Raw genomic sequence first — 25,336 nt, 5'->3', positions numbered from 1 at the left:
TAAAATGGGAATGGTGAAAACAGAGCAAATGTCTCAGTAAAATGAGCAATACAAAAGGACATGACCCAGTTTTCACTCCCCCCTCCACATCACAGAGACAAATACACTCATAATCAGGAATGTTTTGAAATCTTCCTTTAGGAGAGCTGACATGAAACTGTGCCAAAGGAAAAACCCTCCAGTGTTTTGAGACTGTAAATTTTTTTAAAAAATAAAATACATAGCTGAAGTAAAGTTGCCCCTGACACCCTTCCCTGGTTCTCCTTAAGCCAACCTTCTTTCAGGCTGTATCTCAGATACACATTCTGGCTGCATTCGCATATAACACGGAATCGTGAGTCCACCCCCACCCTCCAGCCCACTATCCTGTCCACATTCACATGTAATGTACAGGAGGTGAACTGCAGTCATGGAGACTGCATAGTGGAGGGGGAACAGGATGTGTGGGCTTCCCTCTTGACTGAAGGACAGCTCCGGCAGCCAATCGGAGCCAGAGGGAGAGAGGAGCTTCCTCCCTCAACTCCGGTTGCTGCAGAGGGGGACTGAGGTGCTGCATTTGCAGGTAATGATGGCACTGCAGAACTGGAATTAAAGGTGGCAAAACTCACTACAAACTGTAGGTACAAATTGGAGTCTGAGGAAGGAAAGTGTAGGTAAATTTTCGATCCGAACTGTGGTTGCATGCATTCGGACGTATACAAATTTCAGCTGGAGGCCCCTTCAATTCCGGTTTTGTGTTATGTGCAAATGTGTCCTCTGTGAAGCTTTAGCTCCAACTTAAACTCTAACTGAATTCTAACTGCTCTGTTTTTCCCTCCCTACCAGGGCTTCTGGGACTCAGCTACTGGACTTTAACCCCTTCATATTCAGATAACTTTAACTATTTACACTCCAATCTTATTTACTCACCCAAGCACATTAATACACAATTCTATGACGTATTTAATTTCTTGAACTTTCCTATAAATGTAATCCACACAAAATGACTTCACCCAGGCAATGATGGGCCTCACCTACTAGTTTTAAATATTCCCTTAATAGATGATATTTTGTTTTTACATCAAGAGTATCTAACTTCTCTGTATAGGATATCACACCTATGCCAAACCACCACCTAAAATAAGGGAGAAAATTCATACTGGTGACTGGTATCTGAGGGATACTCCGATTGGTGGCAGTGGGGAGGTTGAGTGACCCACTGTGTTGGTGTGGTGTGCCATCATCCTTCCTACATGAACCTGCTCAAACACTGCGATCTTCAGCTGGATCCCTACACAGCATCCTGCTTCCTTCAGAGACACAGTTGGTGGTAACTAGGGACAGACTCTTTTCAATGGTGGTGAAAATGTCCATTCTCTAGAGCAGGGATTCTCAACGTTGTGTCCCCAGATGTTACTGGACTTCAGCTCCCATAATCCCCATCCAAAGGCCACTGGGACTGGGGATTATAGGAGCTGAAGTCCAATAACATCTGGGGACCCAACGTTGAGAATCCCTGCTCTAGAAGCCCATCAGGCCTCCTCACTGAATGCTTTTCACTATCTGGCAAAAGCATCCCCCCCTCACATGTGTATCCCGCTCTTCCCCCAAGGAGCCCAGAGCTATGTTCATGGTTATGTTTATCCTCAAACAATCTGTGAGGTAGCTTAGGCTGAGAGATAAGGCATTTGCTGACAGTTTTATTATTGGTTGCTACTGGTGTGTCTTTTTCTTGCCAGTACAATTTTTAAAAACTAATTCTAATTGGCTGATGTGATGTGCAGCATCCTAGAGGCCCAACACTGAGCTACAGGACTAGAAAAGCAACGTTGGGGCTGCTCAGAATGAGTGATGTCCCAAGCAGCGCTTTTGCAAGTGTCCTCATTATCACAGATGGAGAAACCGATGGAAGCACCACATGCACAATCACTCATTCCAAGCAGCACAGCTCCAACACCACATCTCAAGTCTACAGCAGCCCCACAGCACTATGCCTCTGCAAGAATGTGCATCATGTCAGCCAATGCATTTTAAATGAATGGATTGTGCTTTCTTTGTTTTGTTTCTCCTTGGTTTTATTCTTTGTTGTATGGCACTTTGAGCACCTTGGTGGAAAAGTGGTTTATAAATCCAGTAAAGTAAAGTAAAAGTAAAGGTAAAGTAAAGGTAAAAGTAAAAGTAAAAATAAGAGTAAGAGAAAGTAAGAGTAAAGGTAAAAGTAGAGGTGAAAGTAAAAGTGAGAGTAAGTATAAGAGTAGGGGTGGAAGTAAAAGTGAAGTGAGAGTAAAGTAAGAGTAAAGTAATAAATATGCCAGATAACCCAGGGATTGCAACCTAACAATATGCTGGGCTTGTACAAGGGGAAAGAGCAATTTTGACTGATTTTCCCCTCATTCCCCCCTTACTTTTTTTCAACTGCCGCTGTGCGATGGGGACGGCCAGGGAGTGTGATGCGGGCACTTGAGGGGAGACCAAGGTGGGGGAGGTGGAGGCAGCAGAAAGAGCTCCTTCTCTGAGCCTGCTTGCCACCCAAATGTGAGATCAGGCTGTTTTCAGCCCATTTCGGGCATCTGAGGACATGTGCATATGCGCAAAGCGCCCCTAAATGGGCTGAAAACAGCCCGACCTCTCGTTTGGGTGGCAGGTGGTCTCAGGGAAGGAGTTCTTGCTGCCAACTCCCCCTCCCCCTCCTCAGTCCCTCCCCTTAAGTGACTGCCCCCTGCTGGCTGCCCCCAGCTCTGTTACCATCCCCGCCGCATAGTGGTGGTTGAAAAAATGTTTTAAAAAATATTTAACTTGTGTAGCGGGGTAGTGGCAGGCATGGGGCAGCGGTAGGGCTCTGGGGAGCCCCCCCCCTCGAGCATTTGGAGCCCCCTCCAGAGACAGGAGTCCACGGACCAAATCCCCAAGGTCTGTGGCTAAGTCCGCCTCTGTAAACACCACACAGTGCCCCATCATGGGCAGTTTCTTCACTGTCTGCACTGCTGTAGGTATTTTTTAAAAAATTGCAAATGCAGTTGCTTGATTACGGTCCTTGGAAATCATGTCTGTGGTTTTGTACATCTTCATCAACACTTCCTTTTTCTTTTTTCTTTTGGTGTTTGCACAACAGCACTCCTGCGCAACTAGAGCATTAAAAAAAAAAAAAGCTTGCAGCAGTGTGGGTAGTGTGGAAACTGCCTTTGGGACCCTGTGCAGTTGGTGGACCACTAGCATAACATGTAATTTGGCCCTGAGGACGATTGATACCAACAGGTGAGATGAGGCGTGTTATAGAACATTGTTTATACTGTTGTCTCTCACTCTTCCTGTTTTAGGTTTGTGGTAGGAAGTATTCAACTAATGTAGAATATTAAAAAAAAACTTTACTTACAACATGATGTCCCCAGGTTTCCTTTCAGATGCTGGAGTAAATCCAATAAATTTGTTCAGTGCAGTTGTGAGTCATAATAATTTGAGGAAAATAAGGCCCAAACAGACTGAATGAACACAGAAAAGCAGTTTTTTTTAAAAAAAAGACATTAAAGGCTGGCAGGAAATGTTTTGTAGATCATCCAAAATATAAAAAAATTCTAAAAGCTTTTTAGAAGAAAGCTATTTGTGTTTTCTAAAGGCAAAATATTATGTTACCCAGTTGTGTTTTCTAAGTAGATGAGATGGAAGAATAATCATTCCAGAGACTGCAGTAAATAAAATAGCCTTTTAAAGAAGGAAAAATGTCAAAGGAGAACAAATGTCACCTCGGAATAATAGCAACTTTTTGTTCTTAAAATCAGTCAACCACATATATATTCACATTCCATATAATAGGTCAAAAATAAATTAGATGTATTTAATACTCTAAAGAAAGCAGAGAAATAAATATGTAAAGAACTTAGAACAACACATGAAAATAGAAGGACTGGCTGCGTCATATTTCTGTTATTTCAAACAGAGGATCTGACTGCCCTTCCTCTGACTTCTGTTCTGTATGAAGTTATTTCAGTGCAGCAGAAGTTTCCAGTGTTTGTTTCTTCCAAGGACTAGTCACCCTGTTAACTATGGAGAGCTGGTCTTGTTGTAGCAAGCATGACTTGCCCCCTTAACTAAGCAGGCTCCACCCTGGTTGCATATGAATAGGAGACTTGATGTGTGAGCACTGTAAGATATTCCCCTCAGGGGATGGAGCTGCTCTGGGAAGAGCATCTAGGTTCCAAGTTCCCTCCCTGGATTCTCCAAGATAGGGCTGAGAGAGATTCCTGCCTGCAATCTTGGCGAAGCCGCTAGACAATCCTGAGCTAGATGGACCAATGATCTAACTCGGTAAATGGCAGCTTCCTATGTTCCTGTGTAACGCTTCTGACTCTGAAGCATCTTACTGCTTGCCCTCATCAGGAAGAGAGTAGGCAAAGGCTAAGTGAAAAATGACAATAGAAAGGATGTCTTGAATAGACTAGTCCAATTAGAAGAAGAAGTCATTCTTCTCATTTGGTGCCATGATTTAGGTTGGTGTCATGGAATGCCTATGTGAAATTACAGGGATGGGGCCATAGCTCAGTGGCAGAGCACCTGCTTTGCATGAAGGAGAAGACCCCAACTTCAGTCTCTAGCATCTCCAGTAGGGGGACTGGGAAAGACTCCTGACTGAAACCTTGGAGAGCCGCTGCCTGTCAGGGTAGATCATACTGAGCTAGATGGATGAATGGTCTGACTTGGAATGGCAACTTCCTATGTTCCTGTGTCTCACAAAAGCTGATTGATTGATTGATTGATTGATTGATTGATTGATTTACTGCCGTCAAGTCAGTGTCGACTCTTAGCGACCACATAGATAGATGCTCTCCAGGATGATCTGTCTTCAACTTGGCCTTTAAGGTCTCTCAGTGGTGCATTCATTGCTGTTGTAATCGAGTCCATCCATATTGCTGCTGGTCATGGAAGCTGCAATAAACCCCATTTATTCAGCGCCTTCTACATTCCTACATGGCTGAATAAAGCCTCTTCCAGATTAGGCACAGAGTTGGGGTTTGGAAGCTGTAGAATTAAACCTGATCACAGCACTTCCTACCAGAAAGTGTTTGTACTGATAATATAAAGAAAGACAGGAAAGCATTGAAAGGACTAGGAATTGAAATTAAAAGTGAACTGACACTAACTTTTGTAAGCTGTGCTGATGATAGTGTGAGCCAGCCCTATTGTCTGAAGCAAACATACCCTTTGCATTTGTAATTGAGAGAAATGAGCAGGAATTTGACATTGTCCATAGGCTGAAGCCTCCTTTCTCAAAGGGATTCTAGAAGGGGATCATCAGCCTATTGGGTACTGGTCCAATCAACTTCAATGGAGCTGAACTAATTTAAGATGCTAACTTAGACTCAGCCAGTGTTAATGAGACTCCCATGGTTACAAGCATTGAGAATATTTCCTTTGATGTTAGACTTCAGTTTGGTAAAAGGAGTCTCCAACTGTGGCTCCTTATAAGATTAAAGAGTGTCTAGATTTGGTGAGCTTATCATTTCAAAGGTATAGTTCAACCATTATGATAAGGGCAGGGTGAATGTTTGGGCAAGGGATGGTAATAGTTCCTCAGACAAGGGATTTCCATACAAAGGAAAAATTACTACAAGAGCCACCTTTTCTAAGATCCTCACTTGGACAGGCAGGTTTACATCATGGTGTGACTGCATCAACTTGTCCTTTGGCAGACAAGTTTGTAAGTGAGCTACAGTGTCAGAAACTGATTTTTTGTAAAAGGAATTTCCATGATAGTTGTAGAAACATTTTACATTTGGAAGGCAGATTATTAATTTATGTATTTATTTGTCACATTTCTATGCTGCCGAAATCAGCGACCTCAAGGCTGTTTATAAACTTAAAAACTGTCAGGAGATATTTTCTGTGAGACAGTGCAAAATGCAAGTCACTGCAGCAATCAGTGAGACTGACAACAGGTGGACCTGATCAGCAAACCATAACAGGGTCAAGTGAGCTGGCTAGACGCGATTGGTCAGGGCCAGTATATTACAGAAGCCCAAGCAAGAGGCATTTGTCCACAGTGGTCCACCCGGCTGCTGTGATCTATGTGCCTATTTGACTGTATCCATGTGTTTCTGGACTGACTAAGGACTGTATGTCATGTGAGTGTTTTCTTAACTCAATACAAGCTACCTGTGATTTTATCCTTGCCTCTGAGTGTTCTTACTACAGCCAGGCTGGGGTTAGCAACTATTACTCTGCTACAAAGGTGAAGCGCCAACAAAAACAATTAAAAACAACTGAAACAACAAAATAGCTAAAAACGGTTTTTAAAAAATATCAAAGGCTGATTAAAAAGATGCACCGTTAAGGCCTTCTTAAAGTCAACAGCAAGGTCAGCCCAAGCAGCACAGCAGGGAGTGCATTCCAAAGCCCATGGGTGGCCGCCAAGAAGGCCTCGACCTCAAGACCTCCCCTGTTGACCTCAACAAACATTGAGGACTATATTGAAGAAGGTGCCCTCTTAAGTAAATTACTGTAGAAAGAAAAACTATGCTATTGCTATAAAAACTATTGAACATTTCCAGGGATGGAGGCTGGAGGGGCAGAATGGTTTTGCATTTAATTATGGGGTTTAGAATGAATAGGAGTGCCCCACTTCCATTGTCCCTGGCCTTTCCCATGCAGGGCCCTAGCATTCTATGGCCTTCCACACTAAAGACACCCATGCGTGCCCTCACCCTGACCTCTGCACCATCTTCACCGTCTCAGGCCTTTGAAATCTAATGTGTCAAGTCATTTGAAATGGCTGCTACTCAGCTAATAAGCTGGTACCGTTTAAAGAAAGGCATGGTGGTGGCCCAATGTACAAGATACACACAGCATATGACAATGTGCACTCACTGTTGCAAACCACATTCTCTTTTTTGAAAGGGATGGCTGAAGGCATGGCTGAAGCAGAAGCCTAGTACCAAGAAACCTTGAATAATGTTTCACTTTCTTCTGGTTCATTATACACAGAAGATGGAGGAGGTGGGAAGGAGTCCAGAAGCTCACTAGAGACCAGAAGTCCACTAGAATCAAGCAAGCAGTATGCCTGAAGGCCCACCCCCTGCCACAAGCTGACTAAGCTGTTTTGAGAGATTGTAGAGAACAAGCAGTGATTCCTGCTTATGATCCCTGAAAAGCTCTCTTTCTCCTATCCTGTACATCAGGACTGGCCAATCTGAGCTTCTTCAGTTGTTGTTGGATACAGAAGCAATAAATTGTGGCTGGCCATAATGAAGGTTGTAGTCCAACTGGAGAGCCTCCAGTTGGCCACTCCTGCTATAGAGGTAGGCAAGGAGGGAGTTAATAAAAAGGATGGGGTGGAAGAGACTGATTGATGGTTATTGAACATTTTCAGGGCACACAGATTCTGCTCAGGATTTTCACACTGAAGTTGGACAATTTCAGAAGTGGGGGGCATCAGAAAAAAAACTGAGGGGGGGAGAGCACAGAAAGGGCAAAGTGCATTTATGGGTGGATGAGCTGTGTTCCACACATTAGATTAGGCCACCACCCTCTCAATCACCTTGCCCAATCAAGGAAGATTGGAGATTGGCCTATAACTATCCATCACTGAGGGACCAGGGAAGGCTTCTTAAGAAGAGGTCTAACTGTTGCCTCCTTCAAACATAGAAGCACCCTACCCTCCCTCAGCGATGCATCTATAATATTAACTAGGCCACCTCCAACAATCTCCCTGCTAGATAGAAGCAACCAAATTGGGCAAGGGTCCAGAGAACAAGTGGTAGGCCAGGCCACACTGCCTCATGCAGCATGTCCACATCCTTAGGAGCCACAGATTGAAACTGATCCAACCTAACACTGCAAGAGAGTACTTCCTCCATAGATCCTGCAGAAACAGTGGAGTCCAAGTTGGCCCAAATATAGGCAACTGTAAATAAATACCTGTGCACTGAGTCACTCTTCCTGCAGCCCTTTAAAATGGCTCCCTTCCCTTTTCTACCTTTATGCTTCATTTGGGGCCTCAATCATGCCACTCTGCTGCAAGCATTCTTTTCTACAGGATGTAATTTCTCATGGTGAAAACACAGGTGCAGCTATGGCTAAAAAATAAGAACATCTCATTGTCTGCTGGTGTCTTTCGCAAAAACAAAAACAAACCCAAAACAAATTGGCATTCATAGCTGTTTTCGACTCTGTAATTACACAACAATGCCCATTTAAGGGTTTCAGTTCATAAAAGCAACTTTTTGTTCCAAATCAGATGGAGTTACAGCTAGCCATCCATTTCAAGAGGTAATATTGGTAATCAGGGTGTTGCTCATGATGGGTTATTGTGATTAGGTGACAGATGCTCAGTGATACACTTGTTGCCAGCTTTATAGGCAATTATGTTCATTAATACCAACAATATTTTTGTGCTACACAAGCAAGAACAAAAACCATAGCTCAAACCACATAGAGTAATCAAAACATGTTAACATTTTGCTATGCTCTCAGTTGTTTTTGGCTGGAGTTCAAGTTAATATCTTCGAGTCAAAACACTGAATATATTACTCCCTTTATGTCTGCATATGTGCCCATATGTCCACATGGAGCCAGTGTGGTGTAGTGGTTAGTGTGCCAGTTAAGGAGCAGAAAGACCCAGAGACTAATCACCACTCACTGGATTACCTTGAGCCAGTTACTGTATTTCATCCTAACCTACCTCACAGGATGATAAAAGGAGTGGAAACCTATATGCTAACCTAAATCCCTTAGAGAAAAGACAAAACAGCAATGTTAATAACCCAACTGCCTTTATTTACAGGAGACAGCCCCTATTTTCTGTCCCTAGTAAATCACTATTTCGGTTTTGCCTTTTGAGGAGCTTTTGGAATATGCCTTTTTAAAATGTTATTATGTGCATATGCATGCATTAGAACTACCATTTTTTTTACTATTTAATTTTTCATTTGTTCATTCAAAACAAACAAAACAATAATAGTCATATTATTGTCATATAAAACTAGTGTATACAAACAAAATTCAGCACTATTTATATCAAAAAAGCACACAAAATATCCATATCATTTTAAATTTAAATATATCACATAATAACTATCATATTTAACTGCTCTGACCTATGAGTGGACCTAGAATTGTAATTAAAACAGAAAAGGAATCTACCCATCTAAAAACCAGTTGTATGATTCATGACCATTTCTGAGGTTTCAGTCCCTTCGGCTGAGTTCCTCTGGATTGCACCTTTGAAGTATCTTGTGGGGGAAGGGGGTGAGGAGACACCTATAACAAATGTTGCTGACTGTGTTTGAGTAGCAGCTGTTCTGTAGCTATTACTGCTAGATCAATTAGAGCTCTTTTCAGACATTGTGTTGTGCAAGTATACAGATGTTTGTGCACTCATACATGTTTTAATGTGAATGGCTGTACCCGTGACTTGAGGTTAATCTTGCTACAGGCCCTTCGCATGTATGTACAGATAGGAAGTGTATTGCTGTATCTGTGTTCAGCACATGTTAATAACTGTACCTGTGTACAGATCTGTACTTGTGTACACTGTACACTTGTTATATGAGTGTTCAGCATAATGCCTGAATGGGACTTATGAAATTAAACATCCTACAAACTCCCACGGCACCAAAAAGCAAGCAATTATAGGTTGCTTACTATGAACATATGACGCTGCCTTATAAGGAATCGGACCATTGGCCCATTTAAGACAGTATCAGAGGCGTTGCTAGGTACTTAAAAGATATGGGGTCTGAGCCCACATGTCCTCCCCATAATTAAGCACAATCATATACCCCCCCAAGCATAATTATGTATGATTTTAAAAGTGTCTAATATTCTAATACAGCATCTGTAAAGGAGGAACCAGCAGAGAGCTAAGGGAGACTAGGAGCTCTCTCCTGTGCTCTGTGCAGGTGCCTCTACTGCTGCACTTCCTTTTTGGAAGAGTTCATGGAAGACGGAGGTGCTTGAGCAGGTCCCAGGCTCTGAGCAATTCACTGGGGGCCCCATGGGCCACCCCTAATAATGCCCTTGGTCAGTATTGTCTAGTCTATACTGATTGGCAGTTGCTATCCAAAGTTTCAGACAGTTTTTGCCCCAGCTTTACCTGGAGATGCCAGGAACGGAATCTGGGACTTTATGCATGCAAAGCAAGTGCTCTCACACTGAACTATGGCCCCTCCCCAACAGCCCACTTCAGCAGACACGGCCAGAGAACTGTAATTATATATATTTAATGCATGGATCCTGCCGATTACAAATAACTCCTTGCTGCATCCTGTCTGCCCTTTGTATCCTGTTTGTCACTCAACATTCTCCTTTGGTCAGCTATACAATGGCCTGGTTCATACAATCATCAAAATCAGAGTAGGAGGCACTCTACTCTGGTTTGCATCATCATGTGAACTCAGAAAAAATCCTTTCAGTCCAGGTTACTCAAAGAGCTCTCCTACCTTGATTCTCTGGTTGTGTGAACCTCTTCTAGCCAGCCACCAGGGCCCAGCAGGCATGGAAACAATAGAGAGTTGTGGCTAGAGGGGCTACCATCCATGGGCATGCCCCTCTGCAAAGCACACTCTGTGATCCTGTAGCTTCAGCAAGGCTAGGGCCGCCTCCAGCTCTTTTGTGGCCAATTAGAGGGCAGCTGCTGACATCATGAGGCTTTCATGCTGGAAAGGCCTGGAGGCCTCAGAGGATTTTCAGCTCCCAGTTTCAACAACGGATGTTGCACCTGGCTTAATCATGTGTTTTCTGGGTTTGCAGACCCAAACTGTGGTTCTGGTCATGTGCTGCTAAGGGGGTAGGAGCTCTTCAACTTACCCCAAAATGGTTGTGTGAATAGGCTCTCTGTGTGCGCGCACACAAACACGTGTGTAAGTATGGTGAGGGTGGCATTCAAGCAATGATCAATGGCATAAGAATGGAGTGGACTTGTTTTCATTTTGTGAAATGCTGAGGGCATGTGTCTAATAGTGAAATCATGGGAAAGCAGAGGATGGCAAGAAGGATGGGTAATACAACCACCAGCCTGCAGCCCCGAAGCACTTTTGTCTGGTCCACAGAATCATATTAACATTCGAAGGCTGTTTCTTTTCAGGGTTGCAAAGATAAGCTCAAAACCATGATGGCAATATTTGCTGGAGGCTTGGAAACCAGAAAGCAAGAGGAATGAACTCCAAATTTATAATGCTTTCCCTGAAAGCTTACGCGAATGTGCTGACAAACCCAGCATATTACTCTATAGCAGCATCTTACTTGGTGACTTGCTGCTATGATGGGGCTCTGTCAAATTGAGATTAATATGGTATCCGTGGGGTTCATTGGCCTTGAAAATGTTGTGTGGCTAATGAGCAAAGGATGGATGGGGTGCAGTGGGGAGATATTTGTAACAGGTGGGGTCCATGCATTAAACTACCCTTCCAAGACAAACCTAGGCAGTAATGGTTTAGATTAGACTAAAATGGAGGCCCGGTAAAATGCTTCAGAAGAAAGATTGCCTCTTTATAACCTCATTTCCAATAAAATAAATGGAATTACATCATGGAAGAATTGGAGATAAAAGGCCCACAAAGTGCACACACTTGCATTGTGATCATTTTCACACAGTCATGGGGAGCTGTCAGGCGTAGCGCGACTTTAACAAAATTGCCAAGACATCTCATTCAGCCAACAACGGTGCAGGCTAAAAAGGAGGAGAGCTCTGCACAAAAGCACTGCAAGCATCCAAATAAACTCAGCTCCAAAAATCATTGCTGGAAAAGTGCGTGCATCTTCCTCAGAGATAGTAACAGGATGTTTAGAAATATGAAGTGACTGACATGCTGGAGTCCTCCTGTGCTGTTAGAAATCCCTTCCAAAAAAAGAAAAAAGGGAGCGGGGTGGAAGGAAAGAAAAGCCATTTGGAGTTGCTGTCTGCATCACATAATAGCAAGCAACTGCCAAGCTGCCTCTCAGCGTTCTCGAGTGCTCATGGGGATAAAATTGCCCAAGGAGTTCTCGCTGTAACAATGACTAAATGAAGTGCCTGGGGGCGTTTCATGGAGTTTTGAAGACTAAGAAAGGGGTATTCTCTAGGGAAAGAAACCTGTGCTTTCTGCAATAAACAGTAGAGAAATACCTGTGTGGCATTTTTTTTGGATGGCTCATTTTTGTAGACCAAGACTGAAAAGAGAGAGACTAATTTCTTTTTAGTGAAGGTTAATAAGCAGCTTTTAAAATGCTGTAATGCCGAACCTGCTTCATTCACTCAGGTTTCATGGCTCTGAATACTTGCATATATGGACGTCAGTCTGCTGTGTTTGCATTGGGCTTTTTTCAAATGGTCAGCGCATTCAAAAGGGTCAAATTGCAGAGCAGCATGAACCATGTGAAAAAGCAGAATATATCTCAAGGGCTCTTAAACACCTACACGGCTTGCCATTCCATTTCTGGGCATAATTCAAAGCTCTGGCGGCGACTCATAAAGCCCTAAGCACAGGGCTGGCCGTACCATGAGGCAGGTGAAGTGGGCTTGACCGTGGGCCGTTTTCCAGGGTGGCACAGCAGCCACCCGCCACCCCCATGAATGGCCAGAAGAGGAAGGCGGGCCAAATGACCCCACACAGCTTTTCCTCAACCCCTTCAGAACAGAAGATGAAGGCAGGAGGCGAGATTTGAAAAGAAGGCAGGGAGTGAGGATATGATTTTCATAGGGGGGAAAGAGAAAGGTGGGGGAAGGGTTGCCAGTTGCTCTTCATTGCTGTTTTAAGACTTAACTGTTTTTTATTGATTGACATTGCTGTCTCTTTTCTTCCTTTGTTGCTATATGTTATTGTCTTTTAACTTTGCAGTGCCCTAAGGCCTTGTGCTGAAGGGTGGAAAGAAAGATATTTACTTACTAACTACAGGTAAATGCATACATACACACATATCTACATAGTGAGTGTGGAAAGGTTTATAGTAGTTCCATTTCCCCCACAAGCAGCTATGCTGTTGAAAGTGCTTTTCGCACACATCATATAGGCTTGCCACTTCTCTGCTTTGCCTGTGCAGTATATGAGCACCTTTGTTTTATGGTATCCCCAAAGATCATGATGAGTAATCACCACACTCTTAAAACACTAATATGAGGAGGTCCGCTGCCAGGTGCATCAAAATCCATACATCTAGACACATCTGCGTATTAGACGCTTGCCAGTCTGTCTCATTCTGCCATGTTGGAAGAGACTGGCCAGTTAGAGCATAATTGTGGTCAGTCTCAAGGTCTCTGAAGAAGGTTATTGTGAGGCCTGTTTTGAAGGAGCTGTTAGTTTTCGTTAGCTCCATTTGGCCTTGGCTATTATAGTCGGATCCCAAATATTCCATGTATAGGCAAGGTGATATGATACAGCAAGTCATGGTGGTCAGCTGCAGGCTTTGAACTGATGCAGAATATCTAGATTCATTTCAATCCAAAATTGATTTTGGAACTGAAACTCTCTTGGCTACCCTGGCTGATTACTTTCATCAGGAGATAGATGGAGGCAGGAGAGTGTCCTCCTCATTGAAGCTTCTGGATCTCCACACAACGTTCACTACCACTGACTATGGTATTCTTCTGAACCGCTGGAGAGAGGTGGGAGTTGGAGACACTGCTTTGCAAGGGGGCTGTGGGAGGGGTTGTGCCACAGCACAGGGGATTAAACTGTGGGGGACTCCAAAGCTCCATTGGTTCTTCATGCTGTTTAACATTGACATGGAGCCCCTGACAGAGAGGCCGTGTGAATATTTGGAGCATGGTGTTATTAATACGTTGGTGGTTGGGGGTGTTGCTGGACCTAGCTCGGCTTTTGGATGCAGGCGCAGAGCCAGTCGAATGGTTGTCTGGATCTGGCCCTGCCTGGCGGCCCCATAAGTAACATGCTGTGTGTGTGATGGCACGCGCATGGGGCATGGCTCGGGCTCCGTAAGAGCCCCGAGGGAACTCCCCCCCCTGCCTGGGCTCTGGTGATCCCTGAGCCAGCTCTGCCCTTTCATTTCAGGCAGCGCTTGCTGCCTGGAAGCAGCTATTTCCCTTTCTCTCCCTCAGATGCTGCCTGAAATGAAAGGACAGAGCTGGCTCGGGGTTTACCGGAGGTCGGGCGGGGGGGGGAGTTCCCTCAGGGCTCTTCTGAAGCCCAAGCTATACCCCCTGCAGCCTTCGGTTGCCCTTCCCATTGGTGACCCGGGTTCTTCAAACCCATCCGCACAATGGTAGCTCCGCTCCTGTTTGGATGCTCAGGTGGAGAAGGTGGACAGGAGTCCATTTTTGCACAGCTTTGACTAGTGTGCCAGCTGCATCCCTTTCTTGAGAAGGCAGATCTGGCCATTGTTACCCATGCCTTAGTCATGTCATGGCTGGATTACTGCAATTTGCTTTACGCGGGGGTGCCCTTGAAGAATATTTGGAAATTTCAGTTGGTGGAGAAAGAATGCAGCTGCCAGGGTTCTCTCTGGAATTGCTAGCTCAGAGCATATTACATCTATTTTGAAAGAGTTGCACTAGCTGCCAATTTGTTTTCAGATCCAGTTCAAGGGGCTAGTTATTACCTTTAAAGCCCTCAACAGGTTGGGTCCTGGGTACCTGAAGGACTGCCCACCCTGAAGGGTTTCTGCCCACCCAACTAGGTTCTCAGAGAGGCCTTTGCTCCATGTGCTGACATCGAGAGAGGCTAAATTCTTGTGCACTTCTCTGTCAACCCCAAGCTCTGGAACACCCTCAGTGAATGTCTGCTCTTAGACATTTGTGGCTGCTTGTAAAAACAACTCAAGACCTTTTTATTTGTTCAGGCTTTTACCCCCTTAGGGCTACCAGGTCTCTCAGCTCTCCTGCTTCTGTTTGTCTTTTTAATGGCTGTTAGTTTTCGGTGTTTTATGGTTTTTACTGTTTAACTGATCTTTATTTATGTATGTATTTATTTATTTTTATTTAGCACATTTTTATCCTGCACCTAACCCAAGGTCTCAGGGTGCTTTAAGCATTACAGTATGATTTTAATGGAGTTTTATTGTGTTTTAACTTTAAAACTGCCTTGGGATGCCTTATGAAAGGTGGTATAAAAACTGAACAGACAGACAGACAGACAGATAGATAGACAGATAGATAGACAGATAGATAGATAGATAGATAGATAGATAGATAGATAGATAGAATGGTGCATAGCTACCCCCACTTCTTCTGAAATCCCAGGGGCTGCTTCTGAAGAGTGTTCAGAAACTTCTGCTGGTCCCAAGGGTATAGCTATAATTGAGCAGATGGGTTAAAAAAAACCCCAGGCCTCCCAGCTCCTGAGGGGCTTCCAGATCCACCTCTCCTTATTTTATTTCCCTCACTCTGAGGTGCTGCTGGGTAGAGGGGTGAACATGGGCCCCTTCTCCCCTAGCTACGCCCCTGGCTGGTCCAGAATGCCGTGTTACCTGGAACCTGCTAGAGAGATCGCATCACCTGTTCTCAGATAATTTCATCAGCTATCAGTGAGTTTCTGGGCACAATTAAAAATGCTGGTTTAGCCTTTAAAATCCTAAATGATTTTGTTTCCAGTTATCTGAAAAAGAATCTCCTCCCATAAAGGTTGCCCCATGAAATCACTGAGTTCTGTTGTAGCAGCCCAATAGTAGCTACTCCTGCCATTTGTAATGTGGGAAGTGGTTACCTAATTTAGGGTCTTTCAGTGGTGGCACCCTTTCTGAGGAACTCCCTCTTTATGGAGTCCCAACTGGCCAGAATTCAGATAACAGCAGTTTTAGTCCAGGTGGTGGTTGTGGGGAACTGCCTAGAAGGAAGTCTAACTTTATGGACAGCTGGCCATTTGTCATCTCCAGACCTGAGACGAACCTTGTTACCAGACTTCCACAACTGCTTGGAAATCTAAGGAAGCAAGGAGTGTATATACAATATATACATAGCAGTTAGAACTGCCTTGTGGGAAATTCTTAAGTGGATGTCACACAATAAGTGGTCCCATGGCAAGAGAAAATGGGTTCTGCATTCAAGAAAGAAGCCCTGAGTATGACTCACCCGCTGTGTTGCTTTGGACTCCACGGGAAGACACAGTGGCTTCCCTTGTCCTAGTATTTTAGGAAGGAATATTTATAGAGAAACTGAGACCTGACATTAATGCTCAGGAGGCACTAGCTGATGCCATAAGGTTTAGTAGGCTCTGAAAAATATCAGGTGATTTCCCTTCTCTTCTTCCACCCCCGCCCATTATCTCTCCGTCAGTCATGGAACAGAGTGTTATCACGTCTAAGAAATTCAACAGCTGGGGAACGGAGGAGGATTTTATCTGTGCTCATTTGTTTGCTTAACTGAGGATGGTGTGTTACACCGAAACGTCTTATCTATGCACACCAACTTTTAGTTTTTCTTTTTTTAACGCAATAAAGGGTCTTTTTGTTGAGAGTTGAGGAGTTCATATGTGCATTGCCTCACCGACATATCAATTTATACTAGTATTTTAGTATAAAACCAGATGTCTGGGAATCATAGGAAAGTGCACTGTAGTGCAGGGTTTAGACATTTACATAGACATTTACATAGTTACATAGACATTTGCACATCCTACCTGGATTGCATTATCCATGTTGACCCTGCACTTATGCGAATGCTGTACAGATGACTAGAGGAGCAGATGCTCCAGATCAGAGCCAGCGTGGTGTAGTGGTTAGAGTGCTGGACTAGGACTGGAGAGACCCGAGTTCAAATCCCCATTCAGCCATGATACTAGCTGGGTGACTCTGGGCCAGTCACTCCTCTCTCAGCCTAACCTACTTCACAGGGTTGTTGTGAGGAGAAACTCAAGTATGTAGCACACTGCTCTGGGCTCCTTGGAGGAAGAGCGGGATATAAATGTAATAATGAATGAATGAATGAATGAATATGGTTTGCAGTAATTAGATGTACTGAATCCATTAATCAGAACTCGAGGAGCGGGGAAGACACAATGCTGCACCATCGAGAGAAGAATCATCTGTTCATGTTTCTGGACTAGCTACTTCTACACCTGCAGCTGATGGCATTTAGGCTGCTGATGGTGAAGAGACTGAATGCTGTGACGACATTGGGAAGGAGCCAGAACAGTCTTCCAGCTTGCTTTGGCTTGCTTTAATGATTGGTAGCACCATTGCCATGAGGGTTTGCTTGGAGGCTTTGAAGGCAATACAAAAATGAATGGAAAGTGGGAACGCAGTGTTCAGTAAACAAAAACTCTTCCTGTATTTTGCTGGTGTTCTGTGTGGCAGGATAAGCATCAGAGCAGTTGGGGAGAAACTTACAAACAAAAAACCACTATGGGGGGCTCCAGTTTCATTTTTCCGGAACTCTCACACAACAAAACGCTCTCAGTGTTTCATGGTTGATTGCCAAATTTCCTTTGTGTACTGCAGATCCTTAAATACCAGGAAACCAGGACAACTAACTTTTTTTTTGCTTATTTGGAAAAACGAGATAAACAAGATATTTTATGCTTCTGAAAATAAATTATTCTGAAGGCTTTGTTTAAATGGACTCAGTGGAGGCTTTTCCATTAGCTTAAGAAATAATTTTGAACCACTGCCAGGTAAAATAGCTGGTTTTGTCCTGAAAGTGGAGAATTGATGTGAATAAGGAGGCAGCCAATTGGATGTAGCCTGGGAGTACATTCAAACAGTGACTTGCAACTGAATCTTATCCATACCTGATGGCTTGTGCAAGCCACTCTCTTGTAGCCACAGCTGCCCAACTGCAAAATGGAGATGGTTTATAGCTGTTTCTCTCATGCAGATAAAACTTAAGTAGATTTAACTAAAGCTTTGTTCAGCAATAACTCCATTTTCTCCTCTTCCTCCCTTTTCCTTTCTCACTCCACCCCCCATCCTCTCTACAGGATCCCCACTGGGACAAACTTCTCAACAACACAACATAAAAGTTTACTAGATAGAACGCAACAGGAGCTATCTATGATTAAATAGTATGTCTTGGTAGGATCCTATCATGTGTACTGTTAAGCTGTGTGCTGCTATATAGGGATTAGGTATAAGGAGGCACCCTTATTAGCCATCTTCTGATGATGGATTGTGCCCGGGGTGCCATTTGTGGCAGCAGGCAGCACACACACACACACACACATACACCCCCCCCCCAATGTGTTTCAGATCATGGGGTCAAGTCAAGTAACGGTCAAATCATGATTAATTTCTGCATGCAGGGCAAGTACTGCTATAAAAAATCAGCTAGGTATGCATGCCAAAAGGTATGTCATCTATCTCTTCCCTGATAGACAAGGAACCTGCATCTAAGAACCTGCAGCTATCTCACATGGCTACAGCAGAGAGAGAAGCCAGAGAACTGGATTCTTTCTCCATCAGCCTGAGATCAGCTCTCATCTGACTCCTCTCAGAAGAGGAAGAAGAAGAAGAAGAAGAAGAGTCCACCTGCAACCATGGCCCTGCAGGCTGGGACCACTTGTGATCTGGTTCCTTCCCTCCAAGAGCTGTGCTTAACTGCAGCCAGCCAGCCACCCTTCATCAGGGATGTTGATGCCAGTTTTAATGTATTTATTACTTTTAAATTACATTTGTATTCTGTTTGGGAGTTAAGGCTGAAAAGCAGAAGGAAAATTCTGGAAAGTGAAATAAAATAAATAATAATTCAAAGGACAAAATCCTCTGTGTGTGTGTGTGTGTGTGTGTGTGTGTGTTTGACTGGCCTATTGCTATAGATGTTGTAAGGTATAAATCAAACCAAAAAAGCCACTCAAGTATTGCATAGCTAAGCTAAAGGGCATGGCCATCCCCCCTCCCCACCCTCATAATGCACCAGGAGAAGGATGCGACATCAGGAGCCTTTACAGACAGGGCTTTTAGCTCTTGGAGTATCTGGCCAAAAGACCCCCTTCGAATTAGACTTGCAGCATTAGGGGAGCAGCCCCTCCCCTCTCTACTCCAAGTTTTCTTTTCAGTAGGTTCACACACAAAGCTTGCTTCTATGTTTTGCTTCTGGCCAATGACTTCCAAGAGGAGGTGGGATGCTACACCTCCCTTTCCCCTAAGGGTTTAGTACTGTAATTAAAACATCCTCTGTGAGCTGGCTCTGTTGAAGTCCACACACACACACACACACACACACACACACACAGCTTAATTAGGCATCAGCCTTGGCTTTCTATAGCCTTCTCCGCCCCTGTCATGATCCTAACACAGAGAGAGAGAGAGAGAGAGAGAGAGAGCGAGAGCATATCAGCCCTCCTGCAGTGTTGCCTCTGCTTTTGCAACCCTATTCCTAGCTTGCAGCCTACAAACTCTCCTCCCCAGATCTCCCCACTCCAAAAACTTTCAAAGAGCAGAAAGCCTGAAAAACTGGCTTTCCCACTCTGCCTCTGGGCAGCTTTCTACTGTATTTGCATTTCATAGGTGTGACTTGCTCTTATCATGTTAATGTGAAGACTTATTTCTGTGCCTCACTGAAGTTTATCCCCAAAAAACTCCGGTAAAATACAGGATTTTAAAAACTTAGACATAAAACATGAACTGACCTTGGCAGGAATTGTGCTGTAGTGAGAAGAACACACTCTCTCCCATCCAGAAGAGATTCAGGGTAAAGCCCCCATGTAGGAAAGCTCCAGGATGTTGCTTCCTTCCCAGGCGCATTGTAGGATGGTACAGTGGAGGGAAAGGCAGTGTTTTGAAATGTCAGTGCTGCAGCTGCTCTCATGGCAGGAGCGGGCTCTTCACTTAAGGTAACCCAGAGGCGTATCTAGGGAAAATAGCGCCTAGGGCAAGCACTGAAATTGCGTCCCCTATCCAAACATCTGACACCCATCTTTCAGATAGCTTTACCATGATATCAGCTGAAAAATACAAGTCTGAAGGTCACATACAAGTCACATATCTGAATATGTGTACAGTGACTTATATTATATTAATTTTTTTAATTTTTTTTTACCTGTAGCTCCTTCGGGGGGCTTCCTGAAGGCCGTGGGAGGGGTCTGCAAAGGTTCCCCCTCCCCCTACTGGCCTCTAGGGCCTCACAGGGACCATTTGAGCATGTGCGGTGGCCATTTTTTTTAAAAAATATATTTTTTTAAATGGCAGCTGAAAACAAAATGGCCACCATGGATGCTCAAATGGCCTCTGTGAGGCCTGGTATGGCCTAGGGCATCACAGAGGCCATTTGAGCATGCGCGGTGGCCATTTTGTTTTCGGAAGGCTTTTTATTTTATTTTTAATTTTAAGAAATGGCACCCCCATTCAAGTGGCGCCCGGGGCACGTGCCCTGCCTGCCCCACTCTAGATACGCCCCTGAGGCAACCCCCACCCACCTGCATCCCAACACATCGAGCTGATAATGAACTCAATGGGATCCTGAACACCCTCTGCATCATTAGCACAATGCACAGCCTGAGTTACCACATTGTGTAAGTAATATAGACACCAGCTGTACTCTGTTTTCTAAACTGCAGCTTTTATTTTTATGCAAATACAGTGAGTGGCATCCAATATAATATCACTTGATGTGCCTTTTTAAAAAATGCAGTGAATTTCATACATCACACAGTTATCACAGCCATGAAGAATAAGGGGACACCAGCTTTAGGAAAGCAGCCTAGGGAATTGAGTGCAATGATCTGTGATGTTATGTAGCAGCAGTTCTGGGATAGTGACCATGTATTCTTCAGAAAGACAGGCGAGTTTGTAGTATGGACCTGTTTTTAAAAATGTAGTTAAAATCCCACAGATAATGTCTCCTTTAGACAGCATGCAACTAGTTCCTGCTCATCACATGTTTTCTGTTTGGCTGCATCCTTGCAAATGTGTATTCAGATCAGTTTAATATAACATAGATTATTCACATAGCACTGAGAATGTTCTACCAGTACCAGCAGGCTCTCACAAGGGACAATAATTGGAAAGTCATAGGAGAAACACATGGAGAGCTATGGGGTGATTTTAATTCCCAGACACAAGGCCAGTTCAGATTTTTGAATTTTCCCATCCTTGTTCACATCACAGTGGCGAAGTAGTATCTGGCGGAACTTGTCCAGGTCCATGCCGCTAATGCTGGGCTACAGGAGGGGGGAAAGAGAACTATTTTTAGAAGGCAAAATCTTTCTCTCAGTGGTTGCTTCTCTAACATTAAATATGAATAAGAACTCTGTAATGAACAAAGGGCAATGGTGAGGATAAAGGAATCATTCAAAGCAAGTAGGCTGCCTCAGTACAACTAGAAAAGAGAGAAGGAAATAATGGGGGGGAAAGGATTTGTGAACCCACCTTTTTGTGCATTCTCTATATGCATAGTTTGGCCATATAATTCATTACCGGCACAAAGAGTCAAGACTGGGAGGAAATGTGAAACCAATGATAACGCATAGTATGGAAAACAAGACATGCACGGATGAGCAAAGTCTAATAGGAACACGAGTTGTAGATATGGAACTTTGCATGTGCCACTGCTTCTGTTTCTCTTCTGGAATAGGACATGCTATCCGTAGTCATATTTTTATTCCACAAGGCTTCCCCCCACTGAGTGAGTGAGGAAGATTTTCCATTTATATAGTGGATTTGCTGGATGGGGACCACTATGCAAATCAGTCTGTCACATATGGAAAGAAAGCTCTATCATAATTCATATGAATCATACAAATTGATGTAAAGTGCAGCTCCTGTTCTTTATTGTTCCATAAAATAACTGACTCTGGACCAAAAACGTCTCTCTCCGCCTAACCTACCTCACAGGGTTGTTGTGAGGATAAACATAACCATGTACAGGACACCGCTCTGGGCTCCATGGAGGGAGAGCAGGATATAAATATATAAATAAGCTATTTGTCCTTGTGACTTATGCTTTTAAGTTACTGAACAAGAGCACACACAACTTTTGTCATGAAATCCATGGGGAAACCAAACATGTAAACCAAAATGAAAATCACCTTGGCAAGTTCCATCATATCTTTGACAAACCCATCCACTTCTGGCCCTTCAAGCGCTCCTGTCTTACTCTGGAATATATACAAATTCATGAAATGTTGCAGAATAAAAATACATACATGAAAAAGGCAAAGTTTGCCATCTGCCTGCTCCCTTGCTGACAACATGAGAGCCAAATGTGCCTCTTGATGTGTTCTGTGGCTAATGGGAAAGCAACTGCACATTCTGTGTCTTCCTGATAAAGCTCTCTCTTGCCTCTCTCTCTTACGAGGCCTTGGAAGGTGGCCACCAGGGCTGGTTCAATTGTTACACAGACAAGAGCATGGAAGCTGAGCTCCCCCAACTCCTGCTGTAAGATCTGAACTTGTAGATCTCACAAGGGTTATGGTACAGATTAGAGTCTAGCTGATGTATTGTGGCATGAGCTTTTGTAGTAAGAGCTTATTTTTGTATCACACATATGAAATGGACTGAGATGGTGATAGGTATACATCCACATGGACTGAGGCATACTGGAGATAAGCCAAGTTAAGAGATGAGCTCAAAGTAACAGGAATAATTAGCTAATGTTCTTATGTTGCCAATCAAGATAAAATCATGCAAGGATTAACTGGTATAGTCAAATGCTTGGAAAGATCCATCAAATATGGATTCTTGAAATGCTGAGTGGAACAAATTAGCTCTTCGTCTGCTCAATCATAGCTCCATTATTAATGGAAACCTTTAGCTGGATCTGACAGCAAGTTCTTTCACACATTTGTTTGTGTCTTGGAATGAGTAGCAGATGGTGAGAACTAACATCAGAGTGTGGTCATCACTTTCACACCCTGCTTCTTGGGGCTTCTGGCTAGCCACTGCTGGAAACAGAACAGTGGACCAACTAGTCCCTTGGTCTGATCGAGAAAAGGAATTCTGATATTCTTGTGAATTATTCAGAGCATTAAATATCTTGAATATAATATGTGAGGGGTGGCCAACCTGGGGCTCTCCAGCTATCAGACTACAACTCCCATCAGCCCCAACCACAGTAAATTACAGCTGGGGAGTGATGGGAGTTGTAGTTCAGCAATAGCTGGAGAGCCTCAGGTTGACCACCGCTGCAGTGTATGATCACCTACTGCAAGGTGAGGCTGTTGCATCAGTGTCCATGGCTGAAAACGCAACCTGATGGCTGTTGAAAGCCCATCTCAGCTTCTATACCTTTATATTGCACTATGTTAGCCCAGGAGCAAACACCAGTCCATCAACACCAGTGAAGGACAGCTACAGGGCCACAGGGGCAGAGGCTAGCTCTCCATGTTGCTGCAATGTCATGAGATACAGCAACACACCAGAACCAAGAGCCCTGCACATTAATCTAGGACAGGGCTGTGCAATCTTAACCCTCCTGCAGAAGTTGGACTACAACTCCCATCATCCCTGATGATGGGCATTGTGGCTGGGGGAGGATGGGAACTGCAGTCCAAAAACAGCTGGAAGGCCGAAATTGTGGAGCCCTGATCTCACACTGTAAGTTTTGATTTGTTGTAGGCAAAGCTACAACACCTGTGGCTTTTTAGTTTAGAAAAAAGACAACTGTGGGGAGACATGATAGAGGTCTATAAAATCATGCATGGTGTAGTGAAAGTGGATAGAGAGAAATTTCTCTCTCACACACATAACACTAGAACAAGGGATCATCCCATGACACTGATTGCCAAGAAATTTAAGACCAAGAAATGGAAGTACTTTTTCACACAATGCATAATCAACTTGTGTAATTCTCTGCCACAAGATGTGGTGTTGGCTACTAGTTTGGATGGCTTTAAGAGGGGTTTGGATAACTTCATGGAGGAGAGGTCTATCAGTGGCTACTAGTCTGAGGGCTACAGGCCACCTCCAGCTTCAGAGGCAGAATGCCTCTGAATATTCTGAATATTCAGAATGCCTCTGAATACCAGTTGCAGGGGAGTAACAACAGGAGAGAGGTCATGCCCTCAGCTCCTGCCTGTAGGCTTCCAGAGACATCTGGTGGGCCACTGTGTGAAACGGGATGCTGGACTAAATGGGCCTTGGGCCTGATCCAGCAGGGCTGTTCTTATGCCATCCACTCAGCAATAATTCCAAACCCACAATAACTTACAACATCATAGTGTGCAAAGATTTTTTCAAAATCTCTCTTCCTTTCTTCCGTACTACAAGCCTGAATGGAGGAAACAATGATGAAAAAGTTTCAAAAAGTTGTCTTCACAAAAGGGGGACAGGGAGTAATTAAGTGCACTGAAAATTACTGCTACTTACATCCATTTTAAACTGAAGGAGAAAATTTTCTTGAAGAGCCAAAATTCTAAATGGAAAGAGGCAAATTACGGTCTTCTCAGATATCAGCGACACAGACAGCTCTGCTTGACAGATCTCATCAAGAGTGACACTTATGGGAAGTTAGCAGGCAGTTTCAGAAACAGCAGCTTGTATGACATGAGCAGGGATGCTACCTTTTCCTCCCTCAACAGAGTTTCTGGGCCTTTGCTGTTTATGTGTACTGGGCTGGCTACACCATTTAACAGGTGTAGCTTTTTATGCCATGGGAACATAGGGCTGACAAAAGTTGCATTTGTTAGATGTCTGCCATGCAATCTACTGCACAGGTGCAGCTAGAATAATTTGGATCCTGGACCTAATGAGCTTATGGAGGCTCCTCTGCAAAATAAGCATCCTCTCCATATATATACATTTCACCACAAACTCCCAAATCAGGGGTTTGGGGGGGTATTTAATTTTTTTTTTTAAAAATAAAAATCCATGGATTGACTGATATGTTTGAAAATCATTACACAGAGTCCTGATAACCTGCCCTACATCTAACCCAAATTTCAGAACTCTAGGCCAAGCCACTCCAGAAATATAAAAGGGAGTCTATTTTCCCTTGGGCGAGTGGGCACATGACCTAGGCCCCCAGGTCCGTTACTAACGGTGCCCCTGATCTACCGCATGAAGCCATCAAATTCAATAAGTCTGCTCCTCAGAAACAGATGAACACAGTACAGTTAAAATGTACCTTGCTAGGTCATTCAGATCCAGTCGTCCATCTTTATTTTTGTCAAAGTGCTTCATCTAAAAAGCAAAAAGAGGAAGCCATTATGAAATGCTAACATTCAGCAAGCTGGTGAAAAAAATGGAGCACACAATGGAACTTCCATAGTCAAAGTGATACTTGCCATGCTATTCTGAGATGTACAGCATGGCCAAGTTCTTCCAGGATTTCTCCTAGGGATTCTTGACAGCAGCTTTAAACAGGATGCACTGTGGCCCCCCTCTTCATTGTTGTTTGTGGCATATATGCAAATCTGTATAACTTTCAGCCCTTCCCAAATTATGCTAAAATGTACAGTTCTCAAATGTAATCTCCAAATACCCCATTTCCCAATGTGTAATCTGATTGACAAGGACTTTGGTTATAGGCTAGTATGATGGAACACACACACACACACACACACAC

At 43.8% G+C, this 25,336-nt stretch overlaps 1 protein-coding gene and 1 long non-coding RNA gene across 7 annotated transcripts in view; one reads left to right on the top strand and one right to left on the bottom strand.

The window, feature by feature from the left end:
• The first annotated feature begins 506 nt into the window (after positions 1 to 506).
• LOC128324727 (uncharacterized) lies at positions 507 to 6,111 on the top strand. The gene is made up of 3 exons (XR_008307059.1): positions 507 to 562; positions 3,092 to 3,234; positions 5,808 to 6,111. It is a non-coding gene; the product is annotated as an uncharacterized LOC128324727 (long non-coding RNA).
• A 14,260-nt stretch (positions 6,112 to 20,371) lies between these two features.
• SCGN (secretagogin, EF-hand calcium binding protein) overlaps positions 20,372 to 25,336 on the bottom strand; it is a 34,405-nt gene continuing 29,440 nt past the window's right edge. For 5 of the 6 annotated variants that reach the window (XM_053313321.1, XM_053313317.1, XM_053313322.1 and 2 more), the window contains 5 exons: positions 24,896 to 24,951; positions 24,139 to 24,184; positions 23,981 to 24,040; positions 21,861 to 21,929; positions 20,372 to 20,993 (listed from right to left, as the gene is read on the bottom strand). In XM_053313321.1, coding sequence (XP_053169296.1) covers positions 20,865 to 20,993; positions 21,861 to 21,929; positions 23,981 to 24,040; positions 24,139 to 24,184; positions 24,896 to 24,951 — 360 coding nt within the window. In that variant the 3' untranslated portion in view covers positions 20,372 to 20,864. The remainder of the gene's footprint in view (positions 20,994 to 21,860; positions 21,930 to 23,980; positions 24,041 to 24,138; positions 24,185 to 24,895; positions 24,952 to 25,336) is intronic. The other variant, XM_053313320.1, reaches the window with a different exon arrangement.

The sequence above is a fragment of the Hemicordylus capensis genome, chromosome 4, assembly GCF_027244095.1.
Source record: "Hemicordylus capensis ecotype Gifberg chromosome 4, rHemCap1.1.pri, whole genome shotgun sequence".
In the NCBI taxonomy this organism is placed as follows: Eukaryota; Metazoa; Chordata; class Lepidosauria; order Squamata; family Cordylidae; genus Hemicordylus; species Hemicordylus capensis.
The sequence above is the reverse complement of the archived record's forward strand: the minus strand, read 5'-3'. Positions and strand labels throughout refer to the sequence as shown.